Raw genomic sequence first — 24,077 nt, forward strand, 5'->3', positions numbered from 1 at the left:
TTTTTAATTTATAATAATAGATTTTAATATGTATTGCGTATATAACAAAATATGCATTGACTATTAAAACTATATGTACTTAATTTTATATATCAAATTAAAAAATTAAATGAAATTAAATTACAAAAGCCCTGTGACCAATGGAAATAAGTTTTGGCTAAAATAAAGAGGAACAATTTGGCAAAGAAGAAAGTTACCGTTCCATCTTAATCCCTTTGAAAAGGAAAGAGACTAATTTGAAACGTACATCACCGTTGATTCGTGGATCGTTGGCCTCCTTGACTCGTATCTTAAAGCAAATCCCTCCTAGGGTTCTACCAAACGCGAGAGGGCGGGAAGTGGAACGGCCCAAAACCAAGCTACGAAGCTTTTGCTCCCAAGACCCTTCTCCTTCGGCGAACCAAGAATCCTACTCCGATCCACCCCCATTGAAGCAAAACAACAAACACTTGATGGGTAACGAAGAGAAAACACCACAAGCGACTCCCAAAAGAGCAACCCGCTCCTCCTCCTCCTCCCTCGCCACTTCTCCAAACCCCTCAATCCACCCCCAAACCCCTCCCTCTCTCCCTGACCATCTCTTATTCCCTCAACCACCCATCTCTTTGTCCCAACTCCTCTCCAATCTCCCCGGTAGGAAACCCCAAATCCTCGACATCGTGCGCCTAATCGGCCCCCGGAACTCCCCCATGCTCCCACTCCTCTTATACGGCCGCGCCTCCACTGGCAAGACGAGCACGGTTCTCCAAGTATTCCGCCATTTGAATCGTCCCTTTGTCTACGCGAGCTGCCGCTCTTGCCATAGCCCAAGAATCCTATTCGAAACGGTCCTAAACCAGTTGCTGCTATATAATAGGAACAAGCGTGATGGGTACTCGAGCACCAAGCGCTGCGAGAGGCCGTCGGAGTTCGTCGATTTGCTTAGAGATGCCTTGAGAAAATTGGGTTCGAAGGAGACCTCCATGATTTATTTGGTCTTCGATAATGTGGAGCTTATCCGTGGTTGGATAAGGAGTTCTGGTATTATCTCTCTTCTATTCAGGTTGTTCGATATCTTGAAGATTCCTGAATTAGGTTTGATCTATGTCAGTAGTGCGACGCCGGATGCGTACTACTCGATGACTGGTTCTATTGAACCCAATAGTGTTTATTTCCCTGATTACACTGCAGATGATCTCCATAGCATTTTTATGCGAAACCAAGAGAACCCAAAACTCTATTCCTCATTCCTAAGGTAACAAAACGATCAAGTTGGATTTCTTTTCTCGTTGTTGTTGCTGTTATTAATTGGATTCTGTCTATTGTGAATGAGCAGTGTAGTTCTGAAGCCCTTTGTAAGAGTAACTAGGCGTGTTGACGAGCTCGCAACTGCATTCGAGCCATTGTTTAGGAAATATTGTGAACCTTTAACTGATTTGAAACTTGTTCCTGACGAAATTATGAAGAGAAGGTTGTTTGTTTACCTTCAACCACACCTAGCTGCTTCTCTAAATGAGACATTCAGTATTCCTTTGAAGGATTCTTTTGAAGCCAATAAGGAGGGAGTTTCTACTAAGACGGGAAGTATTAGGAAAAAATGTGGTGGCAAGGATGCATCTGCTGAATTGGATTTTCACATGTCTGTGTCTGCCAAGTACCTTCTTCTTTCTGCATTTCTTGCATCCAGGAACCCAGCCACCCTTGATGCAGCTCTGTTTGACTCAACTGGAGGATCCAGTAGCCGTAAGCGGAAGAGGAAGTATGTGTTATGTGTTACTTTACTTTTTCTTTGCTGCTTCTATGATCAAGAGTATTTGATCTAATATCAAAATGTTATATTTATTGCAGGAGCTCACAGACATCAATCGACAACATGGACGATAAGGCCGAAGAAATGCTTATCAAGGGACCGGGAAGCTTTCCATTAGAGAGATTGTTAGCTATATTTCAGTGCATCACATCACTGTCGGAAGACGCACTTGAAGAAGAGCAGATTGGAGATGGGGTGACAACTATAAATGGGAGAATCAGTTTAATGTCTGATGCTTTACTGCAGCTGTCTACTCTTTGCAATGCTAACTTTCTACACAAGAGTGGAAGCTGCCCACTGGAAGGTTCTGGTAGATATCGTTCTACTGTTGACGAAGATTTGGCATTTAAGGTAAACAAGCTTTCTACCAAATATTTTACTTGCTATTATTGTTGTCCAGTTTCTGAATAGTGGTTCTAATATGCTCCAGGTTGCAAGGAGTATTAACTTCCCGTTGTCAAAGTACATGTACAGAAGATAGCCTTCGGAACTACTGTCGTAGCAATGCATTTAGGCAGTTAGATGTTCATACAATTTAGATCGTTAGACTTGTATCTAACCACCCTATTCAATTAGGATCTCGAGAAGCAATTGTATCATAAGTTATTTTCTTTGTTTCAACTTAACTTTGAGCATTTTTATGGGGCAGAGCGAGGTAAGTTTGATTCTTTTTTATTTTCCTCCATCCAAATTGATGTCAAGATCTCATATGATTAGCTATCTCTGTAATTTGTAAACACTGCCAGATGCATTGTGATGACTGCGGATGCTGAAATTTACAGTACACTATGAAACTTGCAAGGTTATATCTCTCTGTTTGCAATGCACCCGAGTTGATTGTGGAAATATTGAAGGAACCACCACCTTGTGTCAGGAATTCTCTTCTCAAGTAGTCTTGTACCTTATTCTTGTGTTCCTTATGTTGTAAAAAAAGAAGAAGAAGCTTCTTTGATTTTAACAACTCTATTGGTATGCGGTTGATTGGACACAGATGCAAGTGACACTCCACACAGCATTCTCCTTGATATGCTTTGCCAGATTATATAGTAAGTTTACCATGGTAGATGTCCATTTCTTCTGGGCCCCTTCTACTTGATGCTGTAGGAGTTGCTGTTCAGAGAAAGAGCAACACTGGAAATCTTAATTTCATATTCCTTAAGTTTGGGGAATAGAATTTCCATTACAGTTAATTGAAGTGGAATATTGTTAAATAGTAATGCATTTTGTTTACCCTCTACTTTCTTTTACCGGGCATAAAAGATTGAGGTAATGAACACAAACATAACCTTTTAAAATAATTGGGATAGATAATCAACCCAATTCTGATCTAAATCTAATTATGTTAAACTTGAAACCCGGCTCCTACATAGGCAAATAAGTTGAGGTCCAATATTTAGTAGGCCCATTGGGCCTATTAAGAAAGCCTATAACGCCCTGGGACGCCTGCCTTACAAAGGCTAATCGTCTGCGTCTTAGACTGTAGGAATTTCCTGCATAAGACATTTCACAACGTTTCACACTTCCACCTAATAGCCAATTGGTGCCAATTAGCTGCATGAAACAAATTCCTACAGCGGTGCTGCAGACGATCAACTTCTGATTAGAAGGATCTCCGTGCCGTTTAATAGAGAGCAGAACGAGCAGCCCTCCTGCCTCTCTCTCTCTCTGGCTCTCTCGTCGCTGTTCGAAGTCGTCTCCCTCGGATAAACCCTAAATGGGAGCGAGTCATTTGAGGAGAAAACCTTAGTTGCGCTCTTCGATCTCTCGAACCCTAGATCTAATTTCTGTCTCGATCTACCCAATTGATCGCATTCCGTCCTGTCGATCTCTTCTTCATCCGTCAGGCATGGCCAGAGACCTCGGATTTCTTGGGCTTCTGGTTCTGATCTGTGCGATTTGTTTCGCATCCAACGCCTCTGGGATTCGCCCCATCTCCGATGCCCACCGATCTGCTGCTTTGGAGCTGTTCGTGCCGATCGATGGATCGTTCGGAAGGTACGGATGCTTAACGATATCGCGCTACGTTATAGCATTCTTCTATTTCTGTTCCGGATTCGAATAAGTCTGATTGAATCTTCGTCTCGGTAGCTCGGTGGATCTGATCTTTGTACTGGGATCGTTGGAATTTGTAAATTTTGTATGCTGCGGGAGTTGATAGAATGGTCGTCTTTTTGTAGATAAATTGTCATTTAAGTGTGTTATTAGATTCAGTTCGATAACTTAGCTGCATACTCGCATTGCTTAACTCTTCCACTCGTAAAAATTTGGCCTTAATTAAGTTTATCAAATCTACTGGCGTGTCATGTGATCTTCTTGCCTTCATTTATCCTTCGTCTGTGTAGGAGTCAGATAGCGAAGAGTGAGTGCATCTCGTGAATTTTATCTCTGAGTTTCTCTGTGTTTTCTTCAAGTCTGTTCTTTATGAAGTATTGGGTTATGACTGTTGGTGGATTAAAGTCGGCTTGCATCGTGTTGTGCACTTTCTGCGTTTTTCCTCATTTGTTAGTTCGATGGGGTGAAAATGAATACAGTGGTATCTCTATTTGATCCTGGACATCCTTACTGGCTCTTTCTGGATAATTATATATATATATATCCTTTTGTTTCATGAATTTGGTAATTTTCTAATGTTGAAGGGGTAGTAGAATTAATCTTCCCTACATATAATGTTTATCATTCCATGTCTATTATCAGTTCTGGGTTTAATGTTTTGTTTAAATGTGCTTGTATATGACTATGGATGGCTAAGCTCCTTTATTTCTCATGTAACCCATCAGCCTAGTGCTTACATGAGCACATCCAATTTTACCTCGTACCTAATCTTTTTTATTTTACTGTTGATGTAAAGCTACCTTTTTCTTTAACAAGAAGATGACATTATGAAATTCATCTGAGGTCTAAATCTTTGCTAAAGATTGAAGTACTAGTTTTTGTATCAGTTGGCCCAATAGGAATTTCAATTTTGGCTTTCTTTATTTTTTGTTTTTGGAATTTTTATATGAATTAGGAAAGTGTGAAATAATGAAATATTAGAATGACATAAATTTACCAAACATGGTCTATCTTGTGTACAGTATCTTAAATTTTGAAGGTTACATCCATTGAGTTGCATAGAAAAGATAATAATAAGTAGAAAAGTAGGAATATGCCATACATGTATGGTATCATTAAACTTAAGGTGCTAAATTATTCATACTATGGATTCTTTGTTGTACTCTGGCCTGGGCCTTGATGGTTCTAGGCCTCTGTGTTCCTCTTTTTCTATACACAAGAAAGTATAGTGAATGCACAATATAGTTTGTTGTGTTATTAAGCTATTGGTGTTTTTCTTCCTTCGCTCTCTGTTGGTGCCTGTCTTAGACGGCTGAAATCCCTAACTGAACTGCATAGAAAGTGAAGCTCCATGATTCCAACTAAAATTGTAAATGTAATTCATACTTTGTATTTCAGAATTCAGATTTTAGTGCTACAATAGCTAATTATTATCTTGCATTCTTTTTACAGTTTGGAAGAAAATTACGAGGCACTAAGAACATTTCAGGTACTTAAACTTGAAAGGAGTATTGAAACAAGTCGCAAAACATGTGTAGACATTGTTGAGAGAATTGGATCATCAACCTCTAAATCAAAGGACTTGTTCTATGCACTAAGGATCAACAACATCTTGGGATGTCAGATTCATAGCAGCATCTATGATGTACAAATATAAGCCCTTATACTCTATTGTGAAATATGCACTTGTTGATTTACATGTTTATATACTTATATGAGAATAATTCTTATTCCTTCTTAGGATGTTGATTCAAAACTTCAAGCTGCCATTAAAAATGCAAATTCACTATTGGAACTCTACTACTCTATTGGAGGCTTGCTTAGTATCAAGGTAATGTCTTACTGTAGCATGTTCAATTTGCTAGTTACTGCTTGATTGCAAAGGTGCTCCATAAATTGTGGTTCACTTATACTTTTGTTTTTGTATTCATGCTTTGTGATGTTTGTTGTTTAAGCACTAAATACCTGTTCTGGTTCTATGCTCTACTCAGGATCAAGGCCATGATGTTATTTTATCTGATGCTGATGGTACATTTCATGCGATAAAGGTGATGTATATTGATGCTCTTTTGTGAAATTCCTTGTTGTGTTGCCAATTTTGACAAAAAAAATTGTAAAATGGTTCTTGCTGCAGGCACTTAGTCAAAGTGACGGAAGATGGCGTTATGATACCAACAATGCTGAATCTAGCACATTTGCTGCTGGTATTGGTTCTTTTTCTCTTAGGATGTTAATGAGTATAATCTGTGGGGTTCTCTGTTCTATTGATATCAATTCTAATTTTCTGTTCTATTGATACTTTTGACTTGTCTTCTTTTACTAAAAAAGAACTAGTGCTTGTAAATGTTGTGCTTGCTCATATTTATTTATTCTATATAATGCTTTCGCAGGAAAAGCACTTGAAGCGCTAGCAGGAGTTATTTCATTGGCTGGTGGAGAGTTGGATCAATCTATGGTAGGTATATCAGTGTATGTAGCTTGCCTGATTTGATGTTTTATTTTTGAAAGGCATGTCGACCCAATAAGATTTCACCCAGTGAAGAATTACAATCTTCCTTATTTTAAGTTTTTAAATTTGCGCTGCAATTGCTGTTATCTTTTTTCTAGTTACATAACTTGGGAATTTTATATTCTTTTTATTGGCCTTCGCAAGTGTTGAGCTTTAGTAGGCCTTCCAGGAATTCATCCCTGCTCAAACAGAAGGGCCAGATATGGTTGTGACATGCTGGATCCATCTAACATGAAGTATTTGTTTATACGTAACACTACGTTGCTCATTCACAATGCCTATTTTATTGCCACAGGTTTCAATCATTTTGACACTAGATATATGTCTCAAAAAGATAAACTCAAGATATTGTCAAACCAGCCACTGCTGTAAAAGCAGTCCATGCGCCTGCATAGGCTGCTGCCTAGGCGTTTGCAGTCCCTATGCCACCTTGCGCAGTGATAACCTGCATATGACCCACATTTGAATATGTAGCCTTAGTGTTATATTTTTTTCTTAACTACAACTATTGATAGACATACACAATAAGTTCTTTACACAGAGAAGTGTCTATTATCTATATTTCACATCAAGATATTTTAATTTTTTTTGTATTTTCAAAATTTTCCAGATAGTGGCCGTATATGTACCTGCCTATGTCTCCACATTACACAGACGTGTTATACTGTCCCTTGACAGCAATCCGAAAGGAATTGTTAGTTCTGGGAAATAATGGGTGCAAATACAAGATACTGAGAATGGTGGTGTTGTTAATGGCTTTTGTATGTTTGCATATATTATTGACATTAAAGAAGATTGCCCTAAGAAGAATGAATATGAGAATGTGACACACAATTTTGCTCCGCAAAACATGAGCATGCTCAGATAGGTGGTTTTTCACTTAGAACTGGAGGTTGGAAGAAATAAATAGTGCCAGTCAGGTGGCTCGAAGATAATGGAGAAGAGAATCGATTACCTCGATCTTTTAGTTGTGCTTCTTTGAATTTGATATATAAAGTATAAGTGTGCATGTTTATGCAACATGCAGTATTTCTAATTTTTTCACGTAATTACTAGAAATCTCACTCTCATGCACACTTGTGAAGATTGAGAATTTTATCTTCAGGCAAGATTAACAGACCTACATACATATGATTTAACACTCATTTCATTTCTTTATAGAATTGTCATTAGTGTATCTTATACTCTATCCTTTCCCTTTTCAATGTAATGTGTATTATATCTGACTACCTTTCAGCAGATCTCTACTTTATAATTTTCTTTTGTAGTCCAATTTAATCGTATTGAAGTACTACTTGGCAGATTGGAATCGTGAAGAATGACATTGCCAAGCTGTTTGATAGCATTAAAAGCTATGGTATGCTTCTCTCGACTTTAACATTTTATGCTCTTCTCAAGTTTTTTTTGGTTGCATCTTGGTCAATTGATAGAACCACACTAGCGGGGGCATACTTTTCTTTCTCCTTTCTGATCTTCTATACTTCTGAAAACCAGAGATGTCAATTTGACTTCTTTAACCTTTTCAAATTACCTGATTGTTGATTTGCTATATTTGGCTTGGTAAAATGCAGATGACGGAACATTGTACTTCGACGAGAAGCATGTTGATGCTGTCGACTACAAGGGCCCCCTTGCAACTTCCACATCGGTAGTGCAGGGTGTTACTGCTTTTGCAGCAGTTAATTCAGGGAAGTTGAATGTGAGTTGATCTTTTCTCTTGAATATTGATAAATCGTTATGCTATTTTTAATTTCTGTCATGCAATTCGTAAATCTGAATTTGCAGATTCCAGGCGATAAAATGTTAGGCTTGGCAAATTTTTTTCTCAGTATAGGACTTCCTGGTAGTACAACGGATTTCTTTAACCAGATAGAATCTTTGTCATGCTTGGAGAACAATAGGCAAGTAATTTCTGACAGTTATATTCTCTGTTTTACCTATGTATTCTAGAGTACTGTATGTACTATGTAGCAGCTGTTTTTACTTTTTACATATAAGCTATACTTGCATCATACTTGTGTTGTTTTAATATTCTCATCATTAGTTTTGAGGTGTTATTGTTTCATTTTTAATCGTAAGATTAGCAGTATGCTGTTGGCATACAGATCTATACTATTAATTTTATGTTATTTCATTCTGTTGAGAAAATGTCAACTAACATTTATGCACTTAATATTTGTAAATGTGATAGGAAATGTAGCTGAATCTTCTGAGAAGACTCATCTCTGGTGATGAGATCCATATTTAGATATTAATGACCAATATATGCTTACTACAACAATTTTTATTTTGTTTCTAGTCTTCAGTTTATAGTAAATTTGCAAAGGAATATATATATATATATATATATATATATATATAAGCAATAACATTGTTGTTACTCCTTTTCGGGTGGAAAATTGATCAGTGGCTTTGATATTTCAAACATCAAATTCTAACAAATTTAGGCAGGAGATTTTTGACAGAATTGATTGTTGTCAGGCCTGTATCTCATTTGAAACATTTTTCATGGTTTTGTGGTGCTTCTGCTTTGTTAATTACTTGACTATTATTTCAGTTTTTCATTGTCACAAAATTGCTAGGCTTTTATGGTTCAGAACTTCAGATACAAGCAAACAATATTAGGCTGGATTGCTAGAGGAAGAGACAAACCGATTGCTGTTTGGGAAAAACTTTTCATGAGCAGCTGTCTGCAGATGTCAGTCTTGTAAAAAATTGGTCACAATATCCTGACAGAAAAATAATCCAACTAAGAGCGGATTAGTTTAAATGAGTGAAACTTTGGGCATGCTTAGTGTCTGCCTTAATGGTTGTACTTTTGACTCATGGAACCAAGGAGCAGCCCGCCAATAATTGTCTTTTATAAGAAGTCTAGTCTAGAAATTTTCAAAGTGCCAGACTTGAATGACACGTTAATTTATGCTGCTAATATAGTATGATTTATTATTATTATGATTTTGGAACTTTTTGTGTCTGAACTTGCTATATAGTCTTCTGGAAAGATATGAATAGATGATATAACATCATGATTTTGTCAAGCATATAAGACTGCATCAAGATATTACCAGGCATATCAGTAGAGGTGCTTATATGGTACACATACAAAAGGCAAATTATTTTTAGTAGAGGAGTTCTGGACCATCTACCAAATGATTTAATTAAACTCTTATGTTAAATTAAGATAGGAGGTGGACATCCGCCTTTGTCATTACTTGGTTGTGAAGCAGGATTCGAATCCTGTTCTTGATTTACTTCTTTCTGGGATCAGTCTGCTCCTGGGTCATAGAGGTGCTTATATGGTGGGCATGGAAAAGGCAAAATTATTTTTAGTAGAGTTCTGGACCAATTACCAAATGATTTAATTAATACATATGGATTGAACTCTTTGTTGATACTTCTGTTTGAAAATGAATAGAAGGGCAATCCTTAGACTTTACCTTATTACTAACTGCTGAGAGATTAAGTCACGATTACAGAATACTATATCGTTCTCCTCCATACTATTGAATTCATGAGCTTGTGTACATGTCTATTTTGCTGGTTACAGGGTCTCCATTCCTCTGATTCTCTCACTTCCTGCCACAGTTCTTTCATTGACCTCTAAAGACCAACTCAAGGTGATTTACTCTATAATGTTCATCCATGTATCAGGTTGCTTTGTGAACTTTCTTAATACCTTTTGTTGATTTTGTTCAGCTCAAAACCTTGTATCAAATTGTTATCTCTTCTTTTCTTTTCTATTTTTCTGTTGGCCATTTGTTTGGAGTTATGTTGTTAATAGGATGCCTGTATTTTCTATAGAAGATATTCATGGATACAACACTCTTATTATATTAGCTTTCTTAAACTGAGGGGCACATCATTTGACTTAAATCAGGTTGAGGTGACTACAGTATTTGGCTCTGCTGCACCTCCACTTACAGTGAATCTGGTACAAGTCTTCAGCTCTGTTTCAAAAGACGGCCCAGTTCTGGAGAACAAGGTGACGCATTGCTCTGAATTGTTGTTCAGTACACATTGCTCTCGATTGTTGTAAAGTATCTCAGCTGTACATGTTTTTAGGAATCTCGGCTGTGTGTCTATGTATGTTTTGATTGCATTACTGTTGACACTATTGAGAGCTGCATAAATTTTAAGTCCAAATTGATGGTAGTACGTCAATAGGGAAGAACCTTACTACACGTTGTTAAGCATGATCTATTAACTTTATTGTATCCAGAAAGAAAAAAATCATAATATTTGATCCTGAAAGTCTTTTGCCCATGCATCAAATGCATGCCAAATGGAAGAATCACATCTGTTGCTTTGATCTAGCCATTTAAAAACATGTATAACCAAAATTCAACTAAATTCCTTTAACAAAACTAAGGTGTTGTTTGCTTTGGAGTTTAGGGACCTCTAAACTGGTTCGATAATTAAATATATTTTTATCTTTTTTATATTTAGTCAAGTTTACTCTTTCAAAATTTAAAACTAAGATACGACACTAAGTAATTGAGTTCGAGACTTACTCTCAAACCAAACAAGGCCTAAGAGAATAAACAATAAAGGATTGAAACTATCGGTCTTTGCAATTGACTAAACTTTGACCATTCAATTAAAGGGTAAGAAAGCTCCAAAGGTACAGTTTTTTTGCATGCATTTATCTGGATGATTTTTTATTTTATTTTGATTCTTTTAATTTGTGTTCTTATTCTGTTGTATTGCTGCCCACTCTAGAAGAGCACAGGTTGAACTTTAGCTTTGGCATAATTATGTGGATGTTTTCTTACAGGAACTTCAGTTTGACTCTGAAAATGCCATCTACTACTTGGATATCTTACCACTGAAAATTGATGTTGGAAAATATACACTAGTTTTTCAGGTACTTCTAGACCTTTTAATTAGATCCTCTCTTTATTACCTTAAAAATATCTTATGATTATTAGCTGGGATCCATCTCTTGCAGATATCACTTCATGACTCAGAACATGTGAATATTTATGCCACCGGTGGACGACAAAGCGTAGTGTCATATCTTACAGGATCAATCAAAGTTGACAAGGCAGAAATTGGAATTTCAGACAGTGATGCTGCAAGTGTAGAGTCCAAACAAAAGTAAGGTTTTCAAGATTTTTCTCCTTATTTAGACAGTTATTGAATCTCAAACCTTTTCTTTTGTCGGCACGGCACAGTTGTTTACATGCTTATGATTTCACCTGCTTCAGGGGTCTTAGGACTGTTGTTTCCCTGTTAATTAAATACAAGCAAGTTCTTTTTGGTTAATTAATTCACAGTTTCTTCATGGTTCAATTCTCAAAATCAGGAGGTTTCTTCTGTAAGATCTAGCAAAGATCACAAATCAATATGAAGAGTTGGCAAATAGCAATGCTTGGTTGTTTCTTGTTGAATTTTGCTTTGTCTCTAGTAATCTATTTCATTAAATCCTGATGCATCTTCTCATGTTTGTCATAGTGCATGTCTTACTTCCAGGCTATATTTCAACTCTGATTTTGTAAGTGTATTATTAGACACCGCTTCTTGTCATTCTTGAGTCTTTTCCTTGCAGATTAGATCTATCGAAAGATACCTCGGTTTTGCTATCAGCAAACCATCTGCAGAAGTTGCGGCTATCTTTCCAGTTAACTACTCCTCTTGGGCACACTTTTAAGCCACATCAGGTTTTTAATTGAAAATTTTTATGGATATTTTGCTAAAGTTGCTTTTCTTAGTCAGTTTGATGGAGAGTAAAAAGTGCTTGCAGGTTCTTCTTAAATTGAGGCATGAAACCAAAGTTGAGCACATATTTGTGATCGAGAGTTCTGCAAGGCAGTTCAAACTTGTTTTAGTTAAGATCCTGACATTTATGTTCTTTTACATGCTGTTGCATTAACCTTATTTTGGCCAGATACTCTAAATAAACATTTCTGCTAAATAACTTCAATATCTAGAGAGTGGATCTGAATAGTTGTATTATGTATTTGAATGCAGAGTTTTAAGTTTTTAAAAGCATATTCCTAATCATGCATCTTATTTTCTGTCCCTTAACTTGTAGGATTTCCTTGGTCTGGTGGAAAGATTTTATTATTTATCTGGAAGATATGACATTGAACTTGTAGTTGGTGATGCTGCAATGGTGGGTCTCCTTGCAACTTTTGGCATCTTAGCTTATTAAGCAGTTAAACTTTCTTATGAACTTTTCTGTCACTATACAGGAGAACTCATTTATACGAGCCCTCGGTTATGTTGATCTAGACTTACCAGAACCACCAGAAAAAGCAGCACGCCCTCCACTGCAAGCTCTCGATCCTTACTTGAGGTTCGGGCCAAAGCAAGAGATATCACACATATTCCGTGCACCAGAGAAGAAGCCACCAAAGGAGCTATCTCTTGCATTTTTGGCTCTCACGGTTTTACCGCTTGTCGGATTTCTACTGGGGGTAGGTTTAATTTCTTTTTCCAGACATATAGATATCAGATGCAATGGTAGCTTGTAGATCTGGGGTTACAAATTCCCTGTTATCTCCTAACATTTCCTTTGTTCCTATAACAAGTTGGACCGGACTCACTGTATTAACTAAACGTCTGCTCTAACTATTCCATCAAGTGCAGTTAGTCATGTGCTTCTAGCCCAAAAGAAGGGTTTAAGTTCCTTATTTTACAGTAAAAATTTCTGATGTTGGAAATATTCTTACGCCATTCTATCACATCTTAACTAACTCCTACAAATTAATTCCAGCTGATACATTTAGGAGTGAATTTAAAGGCCTTCCCGTCCTCTGCCGTGCCAGCTGCATTCTCCATCCTCTTTCATGCCGGCATTGCGGCAGTTCTGTTGCTCTACGTGCTCTTTTGGCTTAAGGTATGTTTCATTCCCCTTCCATAAGTATTCCATTTAGAACATTACATTCAACTCATATTTTGTACCTTATGTTGTTTATGTAACAGTTGGATCTCTTCACCACTTTAAAGATTCTCGGACTCCTTGGAGTTTTTCTTCTGTTTGTGGGCCACAGAACCCTTTCCCATCTCGCTTCTGCCTCAACTAAACAGAAGGCTGCTTGAGAACATACCTACACACAGGTTATCTTTCATTTTTGTAGGCACCTTAACTGTAGACTTCTTGATTTCGTTGATGGTTGTTAATTTATGCACCTTAAGAAAAGATTTAGGTGTTGAAACTATCTCTCCTTTTTTGAGGGGAAGAAGCTGTAGAGGTTGTCTTTTAATTTAGTTATGGAACTATCTATTGCAACAATATATAGTCACTTTTGTAGCTTTGTTATCTTTCTCGGTGGGTTTCGCATCCTTGCCAGTTTCCAGTGCATAACAAATTTGCCTTCGCAAGTGTCTCTGTATGGTTAAACGGTACTCGACATACATTCGTATGAACCGCATCAGTGAATGAGTCTTAAGATAAATTGTTGTCTATGGAAGTAATTTATTAAATAGCTTTCTCAGACGTACATAGTAATATAGTTTAAAAGAGTCGCTTGTGATAGAAAGTCTTTTATTGCCCTTTGTGGACTATGTCAAGCGATCAATTAACTTTAGACACGCTCTAACTCTCGTACCCACTCGGGAGTGGGTATCCTGATATTTTCTACCAACTATCATATGTTCTCTTCGTGGATCAGATACTATGTCCCAAAATCTTGGTTTCAACCGTCAGAAAACACTCTTGTTATTTTTGAAGAAAAAGGTGGAGACCCTACAAAGATAACGTTTTCAAGAAGATGTGTGACAAATGTCTGTGGTTTTGTATCAGAGGACTATTACTAATTTTGTAGTTTAATTTATTTACGTAGAATCAAAATTTCGTAGTTTAAGTATAAAATTTATACTTTAAATATAAATTTCGTACTTATATTATAAAATTTCAATTATGCATAGTTTTAAAAAATATATATTTAAAAGATAATCATCTTATATCCAAAAATTATGAAATTAATTGGATAAAATCATAATTAAAAAAAAAAATATATATATATATATATATATAATCTCTTATATATTTAACCATTGGAATTGACATAGAATAAATAATAATCATGGAGAATTATATTTTTAGTTATTTAACTAATTATAATTATCACAATTATCTCCTATTAATATCTTATTTTATTAAATTAAGGAACGATTAAAAACTTATATAAAAAAGGATTAAGAGATTAAAAAAAATAAGCAATAGAAAAAGATGATGATAAAAAAAATGACAGAAAATTCAAATTTAAAAAATTAAAAAAAAAATAAGAAAAAAACATTAAGTGCAAGCAAAACCAAAAATGATCCTGCATTGAAAACCAAGTGAATTTTGAATACAAATAACCCAATGTTCGATCCAAAAAGAAAAACAACTTGCGTTATACTCTTACAAGTAAATCCAGTTATATGTCAGGTTGCTAACTAGTTAGCAAATCAGGCCAAAAAGACCTCTTTTTTCTTTTTGGAAAGTTCAAGGATGCCTCAGCAAACCTCTATTTTGTGCAGTAATACTTGTGGCACTTTTGGGTACTATCGTGTAACTTTGGGCGCCTCTCCTTTGTTTCTTTTTCCCCCCCGATTAATGCAATCTTAATTTACAAGAAAAATAATAATAGTTACTTCCTCTCTGCCTTTTAAAGCATGCTTAATATATTTCTTCTGGATGACCTTGTGCTGACGTTAAAATATATCATCATCCTATAAATAATGGTGCGAGACCAGAGATCTCCATATCATATGAAAACTTAATTCTAGTGGCCTTTATCCAATATGGAGATATCTTTCTCTTACCTCAATATCCTCCTTTCGTTTGCTGCCCTTTTCCTCATCAAGCTCTTCGTCTTTACCTACAACAACAGGAAGAAGAAGAAGCTCCCACCGAGTCCTCCTGCCCTTCCCTTCATAGGCCACCTCTATCTGTTCAAGAATCCCCTCCACCACACCCTCGCCCGGATCTCCGCCCGCTACGGCCCCATCACCTTCCTCCGCTTCGGCTCCCGTCCCGTCGTCGTCGTCAACTCCGGCGCCGTAGCGGAGGAGTGCTTCACCACCCACGACCTCGCCTTCGCGAATCGAGTACAGTTGCCCTCCAAGAAGCAAATCACCTCCAAATATGATGGCATCGGCGCCGCCAACTACGGACCGTATTGGCGCAACGCCCGCCGCATCGCGGCGGTGGAGCTCCTCTCCACCCACCGCCTCCTCCTGTCCTCGAACGCCCGGACCGAAGAGGTCCGCCACATGGCCAGGGGCCTCCTCTTGAACTGGAAGAAGGTCGCCGGATCTCAGGGGTCGACGTTCGTCAGGGTGGAGCTGAAGTCGAGGTTGTTTGAGCTCTCTCTGAATGTGATGATGAGGATGATGGCGGGGAAGAGGTACCGTTAACTTAATCCTATTAATTAATAACATAATTTGGCATTCTTAGTGAAATTTAAGTACCTATGCTCTGCTGCTCTGATACTATATCAATCCTGTCTATTAAAAGTTTAATCTAATACGGAATGGTGGATTTCGTAGGTATTTCGGACAAGCGGCGGAGGGTTCGGAGGACGCAAGGCGGTTCAGGGAGGTAGTGGAGGAGATTTTTGGCATGGGAGGCGCTACGACGCTGTCGGACTTCTTGCCCATCCTAGGGTTGTTTCAAGGGGTGAACAAGGAGATGAAGAGGTTAATCGCAGTTATTGATGACTTCTCCCAAAGACTGGTAGATGAGCACAAGAAAGAGAACAAGGACAACCAAGGAGAAAGAAAGAAGAAGACGATGATAGATCATCTCCTATCGTTACGGGAAACAGAACCGGATAGCTACAGCGACCAAACCATCAAATCGATTTGCATGGTAAGTAGTAACGCCTACATTAATTTTGGTTATTGCTATCTTCTAAGACCCCCCCTAATAAATACCAAAAAGAACACGTAAGCCACTCATATATTTAGTATTTGATTAATCTTAAGAAACACCCCAAGTAGAGTATATTTTTTATGATTTAATGAAAAAAAAAGAAAAAGTAAGGATCAAAATTAAAAATGATGAGAATATATATATATTGTAAATTGAAATAAAGACTGAAATGAAAAAATCCTTGTAAATTATGACTTTTCCCTCTTTTTTTTAAGCATTACCTCTAAATTATGACTTATATGTAGAGTTTGCTAATGGCGGGAACTGACACGACATCCAACACGGTCGAATGGGCAATGTCCCTTTTGCTGAACAATCCCCACACGCTCATCAAAGCGGTAGCTGAGATTGAAACTCACGTCGGAAACGAACGGCTTATAGATGAGTCGAACCTTTCCAATCTCCCGTACCTGCATTGCATCCTAAAAGAGACTCTTCGCCTCTACCCCGGCGGGCCTCTGCTCGTTCCGCACGAATCACGAGATGACATTGTTCTTAATAACTATGACATTCCACGCGGCACGATGCTATTGGTCAACGCCTACTCCATCCATAGGGACCCAGCCACATGGGACGAGCCCGACGAGTTCAGACCTGAGAGGTTCATGGAGAAGAAAGGGGGAGAGAAGTACATGATAGCATTCGGGAATGGGAGGAGGAGGTGCCCAGGAGAAGCGCTCGCCATTAGAGAGGTGGGGATTATGTTGGGTACTCTGTTGCAGTGCTTTGAGTGGAGGAGGGTTGGAGATGAAGCTGTGGACTTGGGTGAAGGGTCGGGTTTGACGTTGCCGAAAGCTGTAGCTTTGGAAGCTATGTATATGCCGAGAGAAAATATGGAGAGAGTTCTCGCGGCGGAGGATCTAGATTGAAGTTGAGGCTAGCTTGGACATTTTGTCGAATGGATTGTGTGCCTCTATTAGTTAAAGCACTATGTGTCTAGAGTTGATCATGTAAGATCTTTGGCTTTCCATTATAATGAAATAAATAAATAAAGATAGTCGGCTTTCATCTATTTTGGATGGAATTGTTGGTGTTGTAATTTGAGTCCTGAACTTTTCTCTAATGCTGTTCACCTCAGACTTTCCTTGTTATATTAGCCCCATAAATTTTTTTTATTTAAAGCAATATAGGCTCTGTTTCATTGCCAAACAAAAAGCTTACACTACCGTTCAGATAGACAAGCCAACAGTTTAAACATTACAACCCACATCAAACACAGAATATTTTCAACTTACAAAATTCAGTACACCCCACAGAAAAATATGTATTAGCTTTAGCTCTTCAGGTTCTGCTTCTCTTGCAGCATTACTTCACCGTCTTTTGAGCTTCAACTTTTTTAGTCCTTGCCCGGCAAATAAACATGTCGTTAAATTGGTGAATCAGTCTAATAGGAATTTTAGTTCATTGTGGTTGGAAAATAGTATAGTTTTATTTTGAATAAGTTTGATAGAAATATAGAGAGTTTTGATTATAAGTATAGAGACTGATTTAAAATTTTTTAAAATATAGAGAGTTAAAATAATTTTGGAGATAAGTAGAGGGTGATAAAATATATTTAAGCCATATTTTTACTTATCAAATTATCATCACTTTTAGCTCCCGTTTATTACTAGAACAACTTTTTCTTTTTTAGCCTGGAATAAAATTTTTTATTCTGAAATAATAGCTAAACATCATAATAATCTCATTTTAGAATACAAATAATATTCATAAAAAAATTGTTGTCTAAGATAAATTGTTGTCTGTGGAAGTAATTTATTAAATGGCTTTTTCAGACGTACATAGTAATATAGTTTAAAAGAGTCGCTTGTGATAGAAAGTTTTTTATTGCCCTTAATAAAGTTATCCTAAATTAATAGTAAGTTCAAATCGAAAGAAGCTGTGGGAACTACTTTATCTGAGAGTGGTTTATTTAAAAGAAATTTACGTGGCTATTTACTTGACAAAAACTATTTTAATTTAGTTAATAATTTGATAACTATAGTAGATCAGTAATATCTTTTACTATTATCAAACAGGGTATATTATTTTTAGCTTAATTATTATGTCATAAGTCAACAGTGAACTCCGTTTGAATTATCCATCAGCATTTTATATTCTATATAAGGAGGACCTAACACTAGCAGAAGCAAGGGACCGGCATTCCACGAGTTGTTGCAGACTTTTAGTTGATTAGTGTGGCCCAAATGAGAGATATTTGTCATATTCCCAACCGTTGAGATGCCTGCATTAACTTTCGATATAGCCTGCCTCTTCTGTGGCGAATCATCCATCGGCCAAGGTCTCCTCCCCCTCCCTCCCGAATCATCATCACCAGGCATCCGAGATTGAAGACCAATCAATCTTCTCCACCTTCTGCCATATGGTGCTCTGAGTTTTGCCAAAGCCATTGTTCCGGATTTCACATTTGAGGGAGGTGTTCAAAATATTCAAATTAAACCCTTATCTTCTTCTTTTTTATAAACGGAATTCATATTTAATTTTAACAACTATTCATTTGCCAGAAAAGACTGTTCATATGCACGATTGCATCACATCACCCTTGTTATGCATGACCGTAGTTTGATGGTTAAATCCTACCGACTCGTAACAAATATCATGTGTTCAATTCTATCCTGTATATAGGATTTAGGATTGGTATTTAGTAAAAACTTTATGAGAGGGTTACATACATATGATTTGAATCTATCACAGCTTATTTTTTAAAAGAATTGACTCAGTTGTTCAACTTATATATTGAGCCCGTAGTTAACCTATAAACTCTCAATTTTCGGAACGTCCCAATTATTTCCCAAAAAAAAAAATCCAGTTATATCTCATCATTTTGGTGAAAGACCTTTTTATTTTCATTTTTGGGGGTAAAGGCTCAGGGAACAGGGATGCCTTATCTAATCTCTATTTTGTGCAGTAAATTTCCGGCACTTTACATGTGCGTGCGGGGTACTATGGTGTAATTTTCAGCACGTCGCTTTTTCTCGGATTAATGCAATCTTAATTTACACGAAAAAAAAAATAAATAGTTACTTCCTCTCTCTCCCTTTCACAGCATGCTTAAAATATTTTTCTTGGATGAGCACGTGCTGACGTTAAAATGTATCATCCTATAAATAATTGTGCTTGACCAGAGAGTTATCCATATCATATCAAAACTTAATTCTAGTGCCTTTTATCCGATATGGAAGAGTTATTTTTCTCTTACCTCAATATCCTCCTTTCTACTGCTCTACTTTTCCTCGTCAAGCTATTCCTCTTTACCAACAACAACAGGAAGAAGAAGCTCCCACCGAGTCCTCCTGCCCTTCCCTTCATAGGCCACCTCTATCTGTTCAAGAATCCCCTCCACCACACCCTCGCCCGGATCTCCGCCCGCTACGGCCCCATCACCTTCCTCCGCTTCGGCTCCCGCCCCGTCGTCGTCGTCAACTCCGGCGCCGTAGCGGAGGAGTGCTTCACCACCCACGACCTCGCCTTCGCGAATCGAGTACAGTTGCCCTCCAAGAAGCAAATCACCTCCAAATATGATGCCATCGGCGCCGCCAACTACGGACCGCATTGGCGCAACGCCCGCCGCATCGCAGCGGTGGCGCTCCTCTCCACCCACCGCCTCCTCCTGTCCTCGAACGCCCGGACCGAAGAGGTCCGCCACATGGCCAGGGGCCTCCTCTTGAACTGGAAGAAGATCGCCGGATCTCAGGGGTCGACGTTCGTCAGGGTGGAGCTTAAGTCGAGGTTGTTTGAGCTCTCTCTGAATGTGATGATGAGGATGATGGCGGGGAAGAGGTACCGTTAACTTAATCCTATTAATTAATAACATAATTTGGCATTCTTAGTGAAATTGAAGTACCTACGCTCTGCTGCTCTGATACTAATATCAATCCTGTCTATTAAAAGTTTAATCTAATACGGAATGGTGGATTTCGTAGATATTTCGGAGAAGCGGCGGAGGGTTCGGAGGACGCAAGGCGGTTCAGGGAGGTAGTGGAGGAGATTTTTGGCATGGGAGGCGCTACGACGCTGTCGGACTTCTTGCCCATCCTAGGGTTGTTTCAAGGGGTGAACAAGGAGATGAAGAGGTTAATCGCAGTTATTGATGACTTCTCCCAAAGACTGGTAGATGAGCACAAGAAAGAGAACAAGGACAGCCAAGGAGAAAGAAAGAAGAAAACGATTATAGATCATCTCCTATCGTTACGGGAAACAGAACCGGATAGCTACAGCGACCAAACCATCAAATCTATTTGCATGGTAAGTAGTAACGCCTACATTAATTTTGGTTATTGCTATCTTCTAAGACCCCCCTAATAAATACCAAAAAGAACACGTAAGCCACTCATATATTTAGTATTTGATTAATCTTAAGAAACACCCCAAGTAGAGTATATTTTTTATGATTTAATGAGAAAAAGAAGTAAGGATTAAAATTAAAAGTGATGGGAAGATATATTTATTGTAAATTGAAATAAAGACTGAAATGAAAAAATCCCTGTAAATTATGATTTTTCCCTTTTTTTAATCCTTACGTCCAAATTATGACTTTTTTTTTTATTATTGATTGTAAATTATGACTTATATGCAGAATTTGTTGATGGCCGGAACTGACACGACATCTAACACGGTCGAATGGGCAATATCCCTTTTGCTGAACAATCCCCACACGCTCACCAAAGTGGCAGCCGAGATTAAAACTCGCGTCGGAAACGAACGGCTTATAGATGAGTCGGATCTTTCCAACCTCCCCTACCTGCATTGCATTCTAAAAGAGACTCTTCGCCTCTACCCCGGTGGACCTCTACTCCTCCCGCATGAATCACGAGACGACATCGTTCTGAATAACTATGACATCCCACGCGGCACGATGCTATTGGTCAACGCCTACTCCATCCACAGGGACCTAGCCACATGGGACGAGCCCGACAAGTTCAGACCTGAGAGGTTCGAGGAGAATAAAGGGGAAGAGAAGTATATGATAGCATTCGGGAACGGAAGGAGGAGGTGCCCAGGAGAAGGGCTCGCCATAAGAGAGGTAGGGATTATGTTGGGTACTCTGCTGCAGTGCTTTGAGTGGAAGAGGGTTGGAGACAAAGCTGTGGACTTGGGAGAAGGGTCAGGTTTGAGCCTGCCCAAAGCTATGCGTTTGAAAGCTATGTATAAGCCGAGAGAAACCATGGCGAGAGTTCTTATGGGGTATCTAGATTGAAGTTGATGCTGGGTCGAGTATTTTATCAGATGAGTTGTGCACATAGCTAGGTTAATAAAGGCACAATTGAGCAGTATGTACCGGCAATATAGTTAATAAAGAGTCTCTAACTTAGTGCTTTACATGATTCTGGTTTACTTAAAATAATACTAGCTTAATTGTACTTATTTCTTAATCTTGCATAAGAAAACTTATACCATACCAATTTATGTTATTATAGTATTTGTTTGTAACTGGCAGTATAATAATTATATTTGATATAATATAAAATAATAATAAATTTTGGAGATAATTTGATAAATGACTAAAATACTATTTATAATGGATGAATGCTGAGGGAGAGAAGAGAGATGAAGTGAAAATAATTAAAGTAATAGTATATCTTTTTCGATGGCAAAAAAAATAATAATTTGATTTTATTGATAAATATAAATTATTGGAACAAAAGAAGAGAAGATTAGCAAATTAGTGTTGAAAATAATCGTTACTTAATTAATATATAAATATAGGCCTCTCTGAACTAAAATATTATTTATAATAAAATTTGATCAACATCCGTTTAGGATTCGATCCTCTATTCGAAAATTATTCTTATCATTTTAGTTAATATATGATTTCAAATTTTACTATCCATCTAATATTCGTATCTGAATTTGTAACCGGACTAAAAATATAAATTCAAATGTGGTTCGAGCATTATTCAGTACGTGTTCGATCCATTTTTACCCCCGCCGATGGACCATCCTGGCAGAAGAAGAGGGGCTGGCATTAGGCCTAAATCCTTGATAGGCCTCACTGCGTTCCTTGGCCAAGGCAATGGTCTTGTGGGTCGCGAGGATGAATCCGGCTATACTCAAACAGATAGTTGCACATTTGCTTTCAAATCATCCACAGCGAGAGGCTATGATGGCCCTAAAATTGCTTATTGAGGCCCCATTAGAGAGAACCACCACATCTAACCAATTTACAAGAAGAGTCTCGGAGAGCTGGAAGCCCAAGATCTCCCGAACGTTGGCCCACACCTCTGAGGCACAGCTGCATCAGAAGAAAAGGTCAGATATCCTTTCTTCCTCTATACGAAACAGGGGGCATAAAGGCTCAAAATCGATGTGGAGATACTTCAAAATTCAAATGAAACTTAGTAGGAATCTTGCCATGCAGAAGCTTCCAAATAAAAATTCTGACTTTAGGCGGGAGAGAGCTTCCAAATGTTAGCCCACCCAGTCCAGAGAGACTTCAAATGCCCACGGAGAAAGGAGTAAAAATAGGGGTGGCAAAAATTGATCCGACCCGATAATCCGACACGACAACCCAACTGTTAATCGGGTTTGGGTTTAGTCTAATCGGGTTCGGGTCATAAATGGGTCAACCCGCCTAACCCGATTATTAATCAGGTCGTGTTCGGGTTTATACCACTGACCCGCTTGACCCGTTTAACCTGTTTAAGTAAACGGGTCGGGTCGACCCGCAAACCCGCCATATATATATATATATATATATATATATATATATATATATATATATATATATATATATATAAAAGTTTTTAACCCTAACCCTAATACTCAACACCAGTTGAGTGAGTCCCCAAATCGGCCAAATCCCGATCCCGCAGCCGTCGCACCTCGGCCTTTACCCATGCCCGCAACCATCGCCCCTTGGTCCTTACCCATGCCCGTAACCGTCGCCCCTTGGCCCTTACCCATGCTCGCAGTCGTCGCCCCTTGGCCCTTACCCATGCTCGCAGCCGTCTCCTCGTCGTCTTCTTCCATTAGATCGGCTTAATGGTGCACCGACCGAGAGGGCAATGATGGCCGCGGCGGTGGTGGAGAGTGGAGACAACGGTAAGCTCTTGCTTCCATTAGATTAGCTTAATGGTCTTCTTCCATTAGATCCCTTCTTCTTCGAAATCTCATCATCTCTTCCCCTCCTCCCTCTCACCTCCACCGCCGCCAATGGCAAACTCTCGTCGCCACCGCAGCCTTCTCTCCTCATCTCCGACGGGCCTCCCACTCTCTTGCAGCCTTGCCTCTCCTCAGACTTCCGACGGAAATCCTAAGGCTCGATCTTCTCTGATCCTCCCTCTCGAGGCCTCGCCTCCACCGCCACCCTTCTCTCCTTAGATATCCGACGGATCGCCATCCTTCTTGCACGCCTGCCTGCCCGCCCCATCGTCGTCGCTGTCGGTCGATCGATCTACCAAGCCATCACCGTCAGTCTCCGATCTCTATCATTGAGGAGTTGGATTTGTTACCGACTTATAGTTGTAATTAAGGATTTGTGTTAGGATTTGTGGGTTAATGGCTTGTATAACTGAGAGTTTATTGTATAAAATATTCTATTTGTGTTAGCCCAGTCAATTGTATAATAAATTCTGTTTGAATGCAGGGTTAATGGCTTAATACTTATAATTATTATTTTTAGGTTGTATAAATTTTGAGTTGAAAAGATATTATTGTATAATGTATTATTTATATAGTGTAAATTAGTAAATATTAATTTTTATATGGGGTTAAATAGTAAATAATTAAATATTATTGTATTATTCGGGTCGTGTTAATACGACCCATTTTTTAAACGGGTTACACGGGTTGTGCTGTTTTAACCCGACCCATTTAATAAACGGGTTACACGGGTTGTCGTCGTGTTACCCGTTTAATAAACG

The 24,077-nt window shown here is 38.3% G+C and overlaps 4 protein-coding genes across 5 annotated transcripts; all 4 read left to right on the forward strand.

Moving 5' to 3' along the window:
* Nucleotides 1-339: 339 nt before the first annotated feature.
* On the forward strand, nucleotides 340-2,654 carry LOC140759273 (origin of replication complex subunit 5). 2 transcript variants are annotated; one of them, XM_073095786.1, is made up of 5 exons: nucleotides 340-1,020; nucleotides 1,171-1,234; nucleotides 1,316-1,738; nucleotides 1,828-2,140; nucleotides 2,220-2,654. In XM_073095786.1, exons 1-5 carry the CDS (start codon nucleotides 453-455, stop codon nucleotides 2,268-2,270), a joined length of 1,419 nt encoding a protein of 472 aa, XP_072951887.1. In that variant the 5' UTR covers nucleotides 340-452; the 3' UTR covers nucleotides 2,271-2,654. The 2 variants fall into 2 exon arrangements, with proteins under 2 accessions (XP_072951887.1, XP_072951886.1); XM_073095785.1 differs by having other exon boundaries at nucleotides 340-1,234; nucleotides 2,220-2,653.
* A 785-nt stretch (nucleotides 2,655-3,439) lies between these two features.
* Nucleotides 3,440-13,616, forward strand: LOC140759003 (dolichyl-diphosphooligosaccharide--protein glycosyltransferase subunit 2). Its single transcript, XM_073095445.1, has 19 exons — nucleotides 3,440-3,784; nucleotides 5,294-5,486; nucleotides 5,583-5,672; nucleotides 5,833-5,889; nucleotides 5,976-6,045; nucleotides 6,232-6,296; nucleotides 7,653-7,707; nucleotides 7,922-8,049; nucleotides 8,136-8,251; nucleotides 9,898-9,967; nucleotides 10,228-10,332; nucleotides 11,125-11,214; nucleotides 11,299-11,447; nucleotides 11,899-12,010; nucleotides 12,094-12,177; nucleotides 12,385-12,465; nucleotides 12,545-12,769; nucleotides 13,069-13,191; nucleotides 13,278-13,616. Exons 1-19 carry the CDS (start codon nucleotides 3,636-3,638, stop codon nucleotides 13,392-13,394), a joined length of 2,079 nt encoding a protein of 692 aa, XP_072951546.1. The 5' UTR covers nucleotides 3,440-3,635; the 3' UTR covers nucleotides 13,395-13,616.
* A 1,428-nt stretch (nucleotides 13,617-15,044) lies between these two features.
* LOC140758885 (cytochrome P450 81Q32-like) lies at nucleotides 15,045-17,227 on the forward strand. The gene is made up of 3 exons (XM_073095273.1): nucleotides 15,045-15,688; nucleotides 15,831-16,152; nucleotides 16,461-17,227. Exons 1-3 carry the CDS (start codon nucleotides 15,084-15,086, stop codon nucleotides 17,082-17,084), a joined length of 1,551 nt encoding a protein of 516 aa, XP_072951374.1. The 5' UTR covers nucleotides 15,045-15,083; the 3' UTR covers nucleotides 17,085-17,227.
* A 1,115-nt stretch (nucleotides 17,228-18,342) lies between these two features.
* On the forward strand, nucleotides 18,343-21,534 carry LOC140758887 (cytochrome P450 81Q32-like). Its single transcript, XM_073095275.1, has 3 exons — nucleotides 18,343-19,995; nucleotides 20,139-20,460; nucleotides 20,792-21,534. The coding sequence occupies exons 1-3, from the start codon at nucleotides 19,391-19,393 to the stop codon at nucleotides 21,410-21,412; spliced, it is 1,548 nt and encodes a 515-aa protein (XP_072951376.1). The 5' UTR covers nucleotides 18,343-19,390; the 3' UTR covers nucleotides 21,413-21,534.
* Nucleotides 21,535-24,077: the final 2,543 nt, after the last annotated feature.

Source organism: Typha angustifolia, chromosome 4 (genome assembly GCF_048772165.1).
Source record: "Typha angustifolia cultivar Huaian chromosome 4, ASM4877216v1, whole genome shotgun sequence".
NCBI classification, from domain to species: Eukaryota; Viridiplantae; Streptophyta; class Magnoliopsida; order Poales; family Typhaceae; genus Typha; species Typha angustifolia.

Bases quoted from the DNA above. Each gene is read 5' to 3' on its own strand.
- LOC140759273 (XM_073095785.1), top strand. From the start codon at position 453: ATGGGTAACGAAGAGAAAACACCACAAGCGACTCCCAAAAGAGCAACC. The intron at 1,235-1,315 runs GTAACAAAACGA...GTGAATGAGCAG, and splicing joins CTCTATTCCTCATTCCTAAG to TGTAGTTCTGAAGCCCTTTG. The intron at 2,141-2,219 runs GTAAACAAGCTT...AATATGCTCCAG, and splicing joins ACGAAGATTTGGCATTTAAG to GTTGCAAGGAGTATTAACTT.
- LOC140759003 (XM_073095445.1), top strand. From the start codon at position 3,636: ATGGCCAGAGACCTCGGATTTCTTGGGCTTCTGGTTCTGATCTGTGCG. The intron at 3,785-5,293 runs GTACGGATGCTT...TTCTTTTTACAG, and splicing joins ATCGATGGATCGTTCGGAAG to TTTGGAAGAAAATTACGAGG. The intron at 12,770-13,068 runs GTAGGTTTAATT...AATTAATTCCAG, and splicing joins TTGTCGGATTTCTACTGGGG to CTGATACATTTAGGAGTGAA.
- LOC140758885 (XM_073095273.1), top strand. From the start codon at position 15,084: ATGGAGATATCTTTCTCTTACCTCAATATCCTCCTTTCGTTTGCTGCC. The intron at 15,689-15,830 runs GTACCGTTAACT...TGGATTTCGTAG, and splicing joins AGGATGATGGCGGGGAAGAG to GTATTTCGGACAAGCGGCGG. The intron at 16,153-16,460 runs GTAAGTAGTAAC...ACTTATATGTAG, and splicing joins CCATCAAATCGATTTGCATG to AGTTTGCTAATGGCGGGAAC.
- LOC140758887 (XM_073095275.1), top strand. From the start codon at position 19,391: ATGGAAGAGTTATTTTTCTCTTACCTCAATATCCTCCTTTCTACTGCT. The intron at 19,996-20,138 runs GTACCGTTAACT...TGGATTTCGTAG, and splicing joins AGGATGATGGCGGGGAAGAG to ATATTTCGGAGAAGCGGCGG. The intron at 20,461-20,791 runs GTAAGTAGTAAC...ACTTATATGCAG, and splicing joins CCATCAAATCTATTTGCATG to AATTTGTTGATGGCCGGAAC.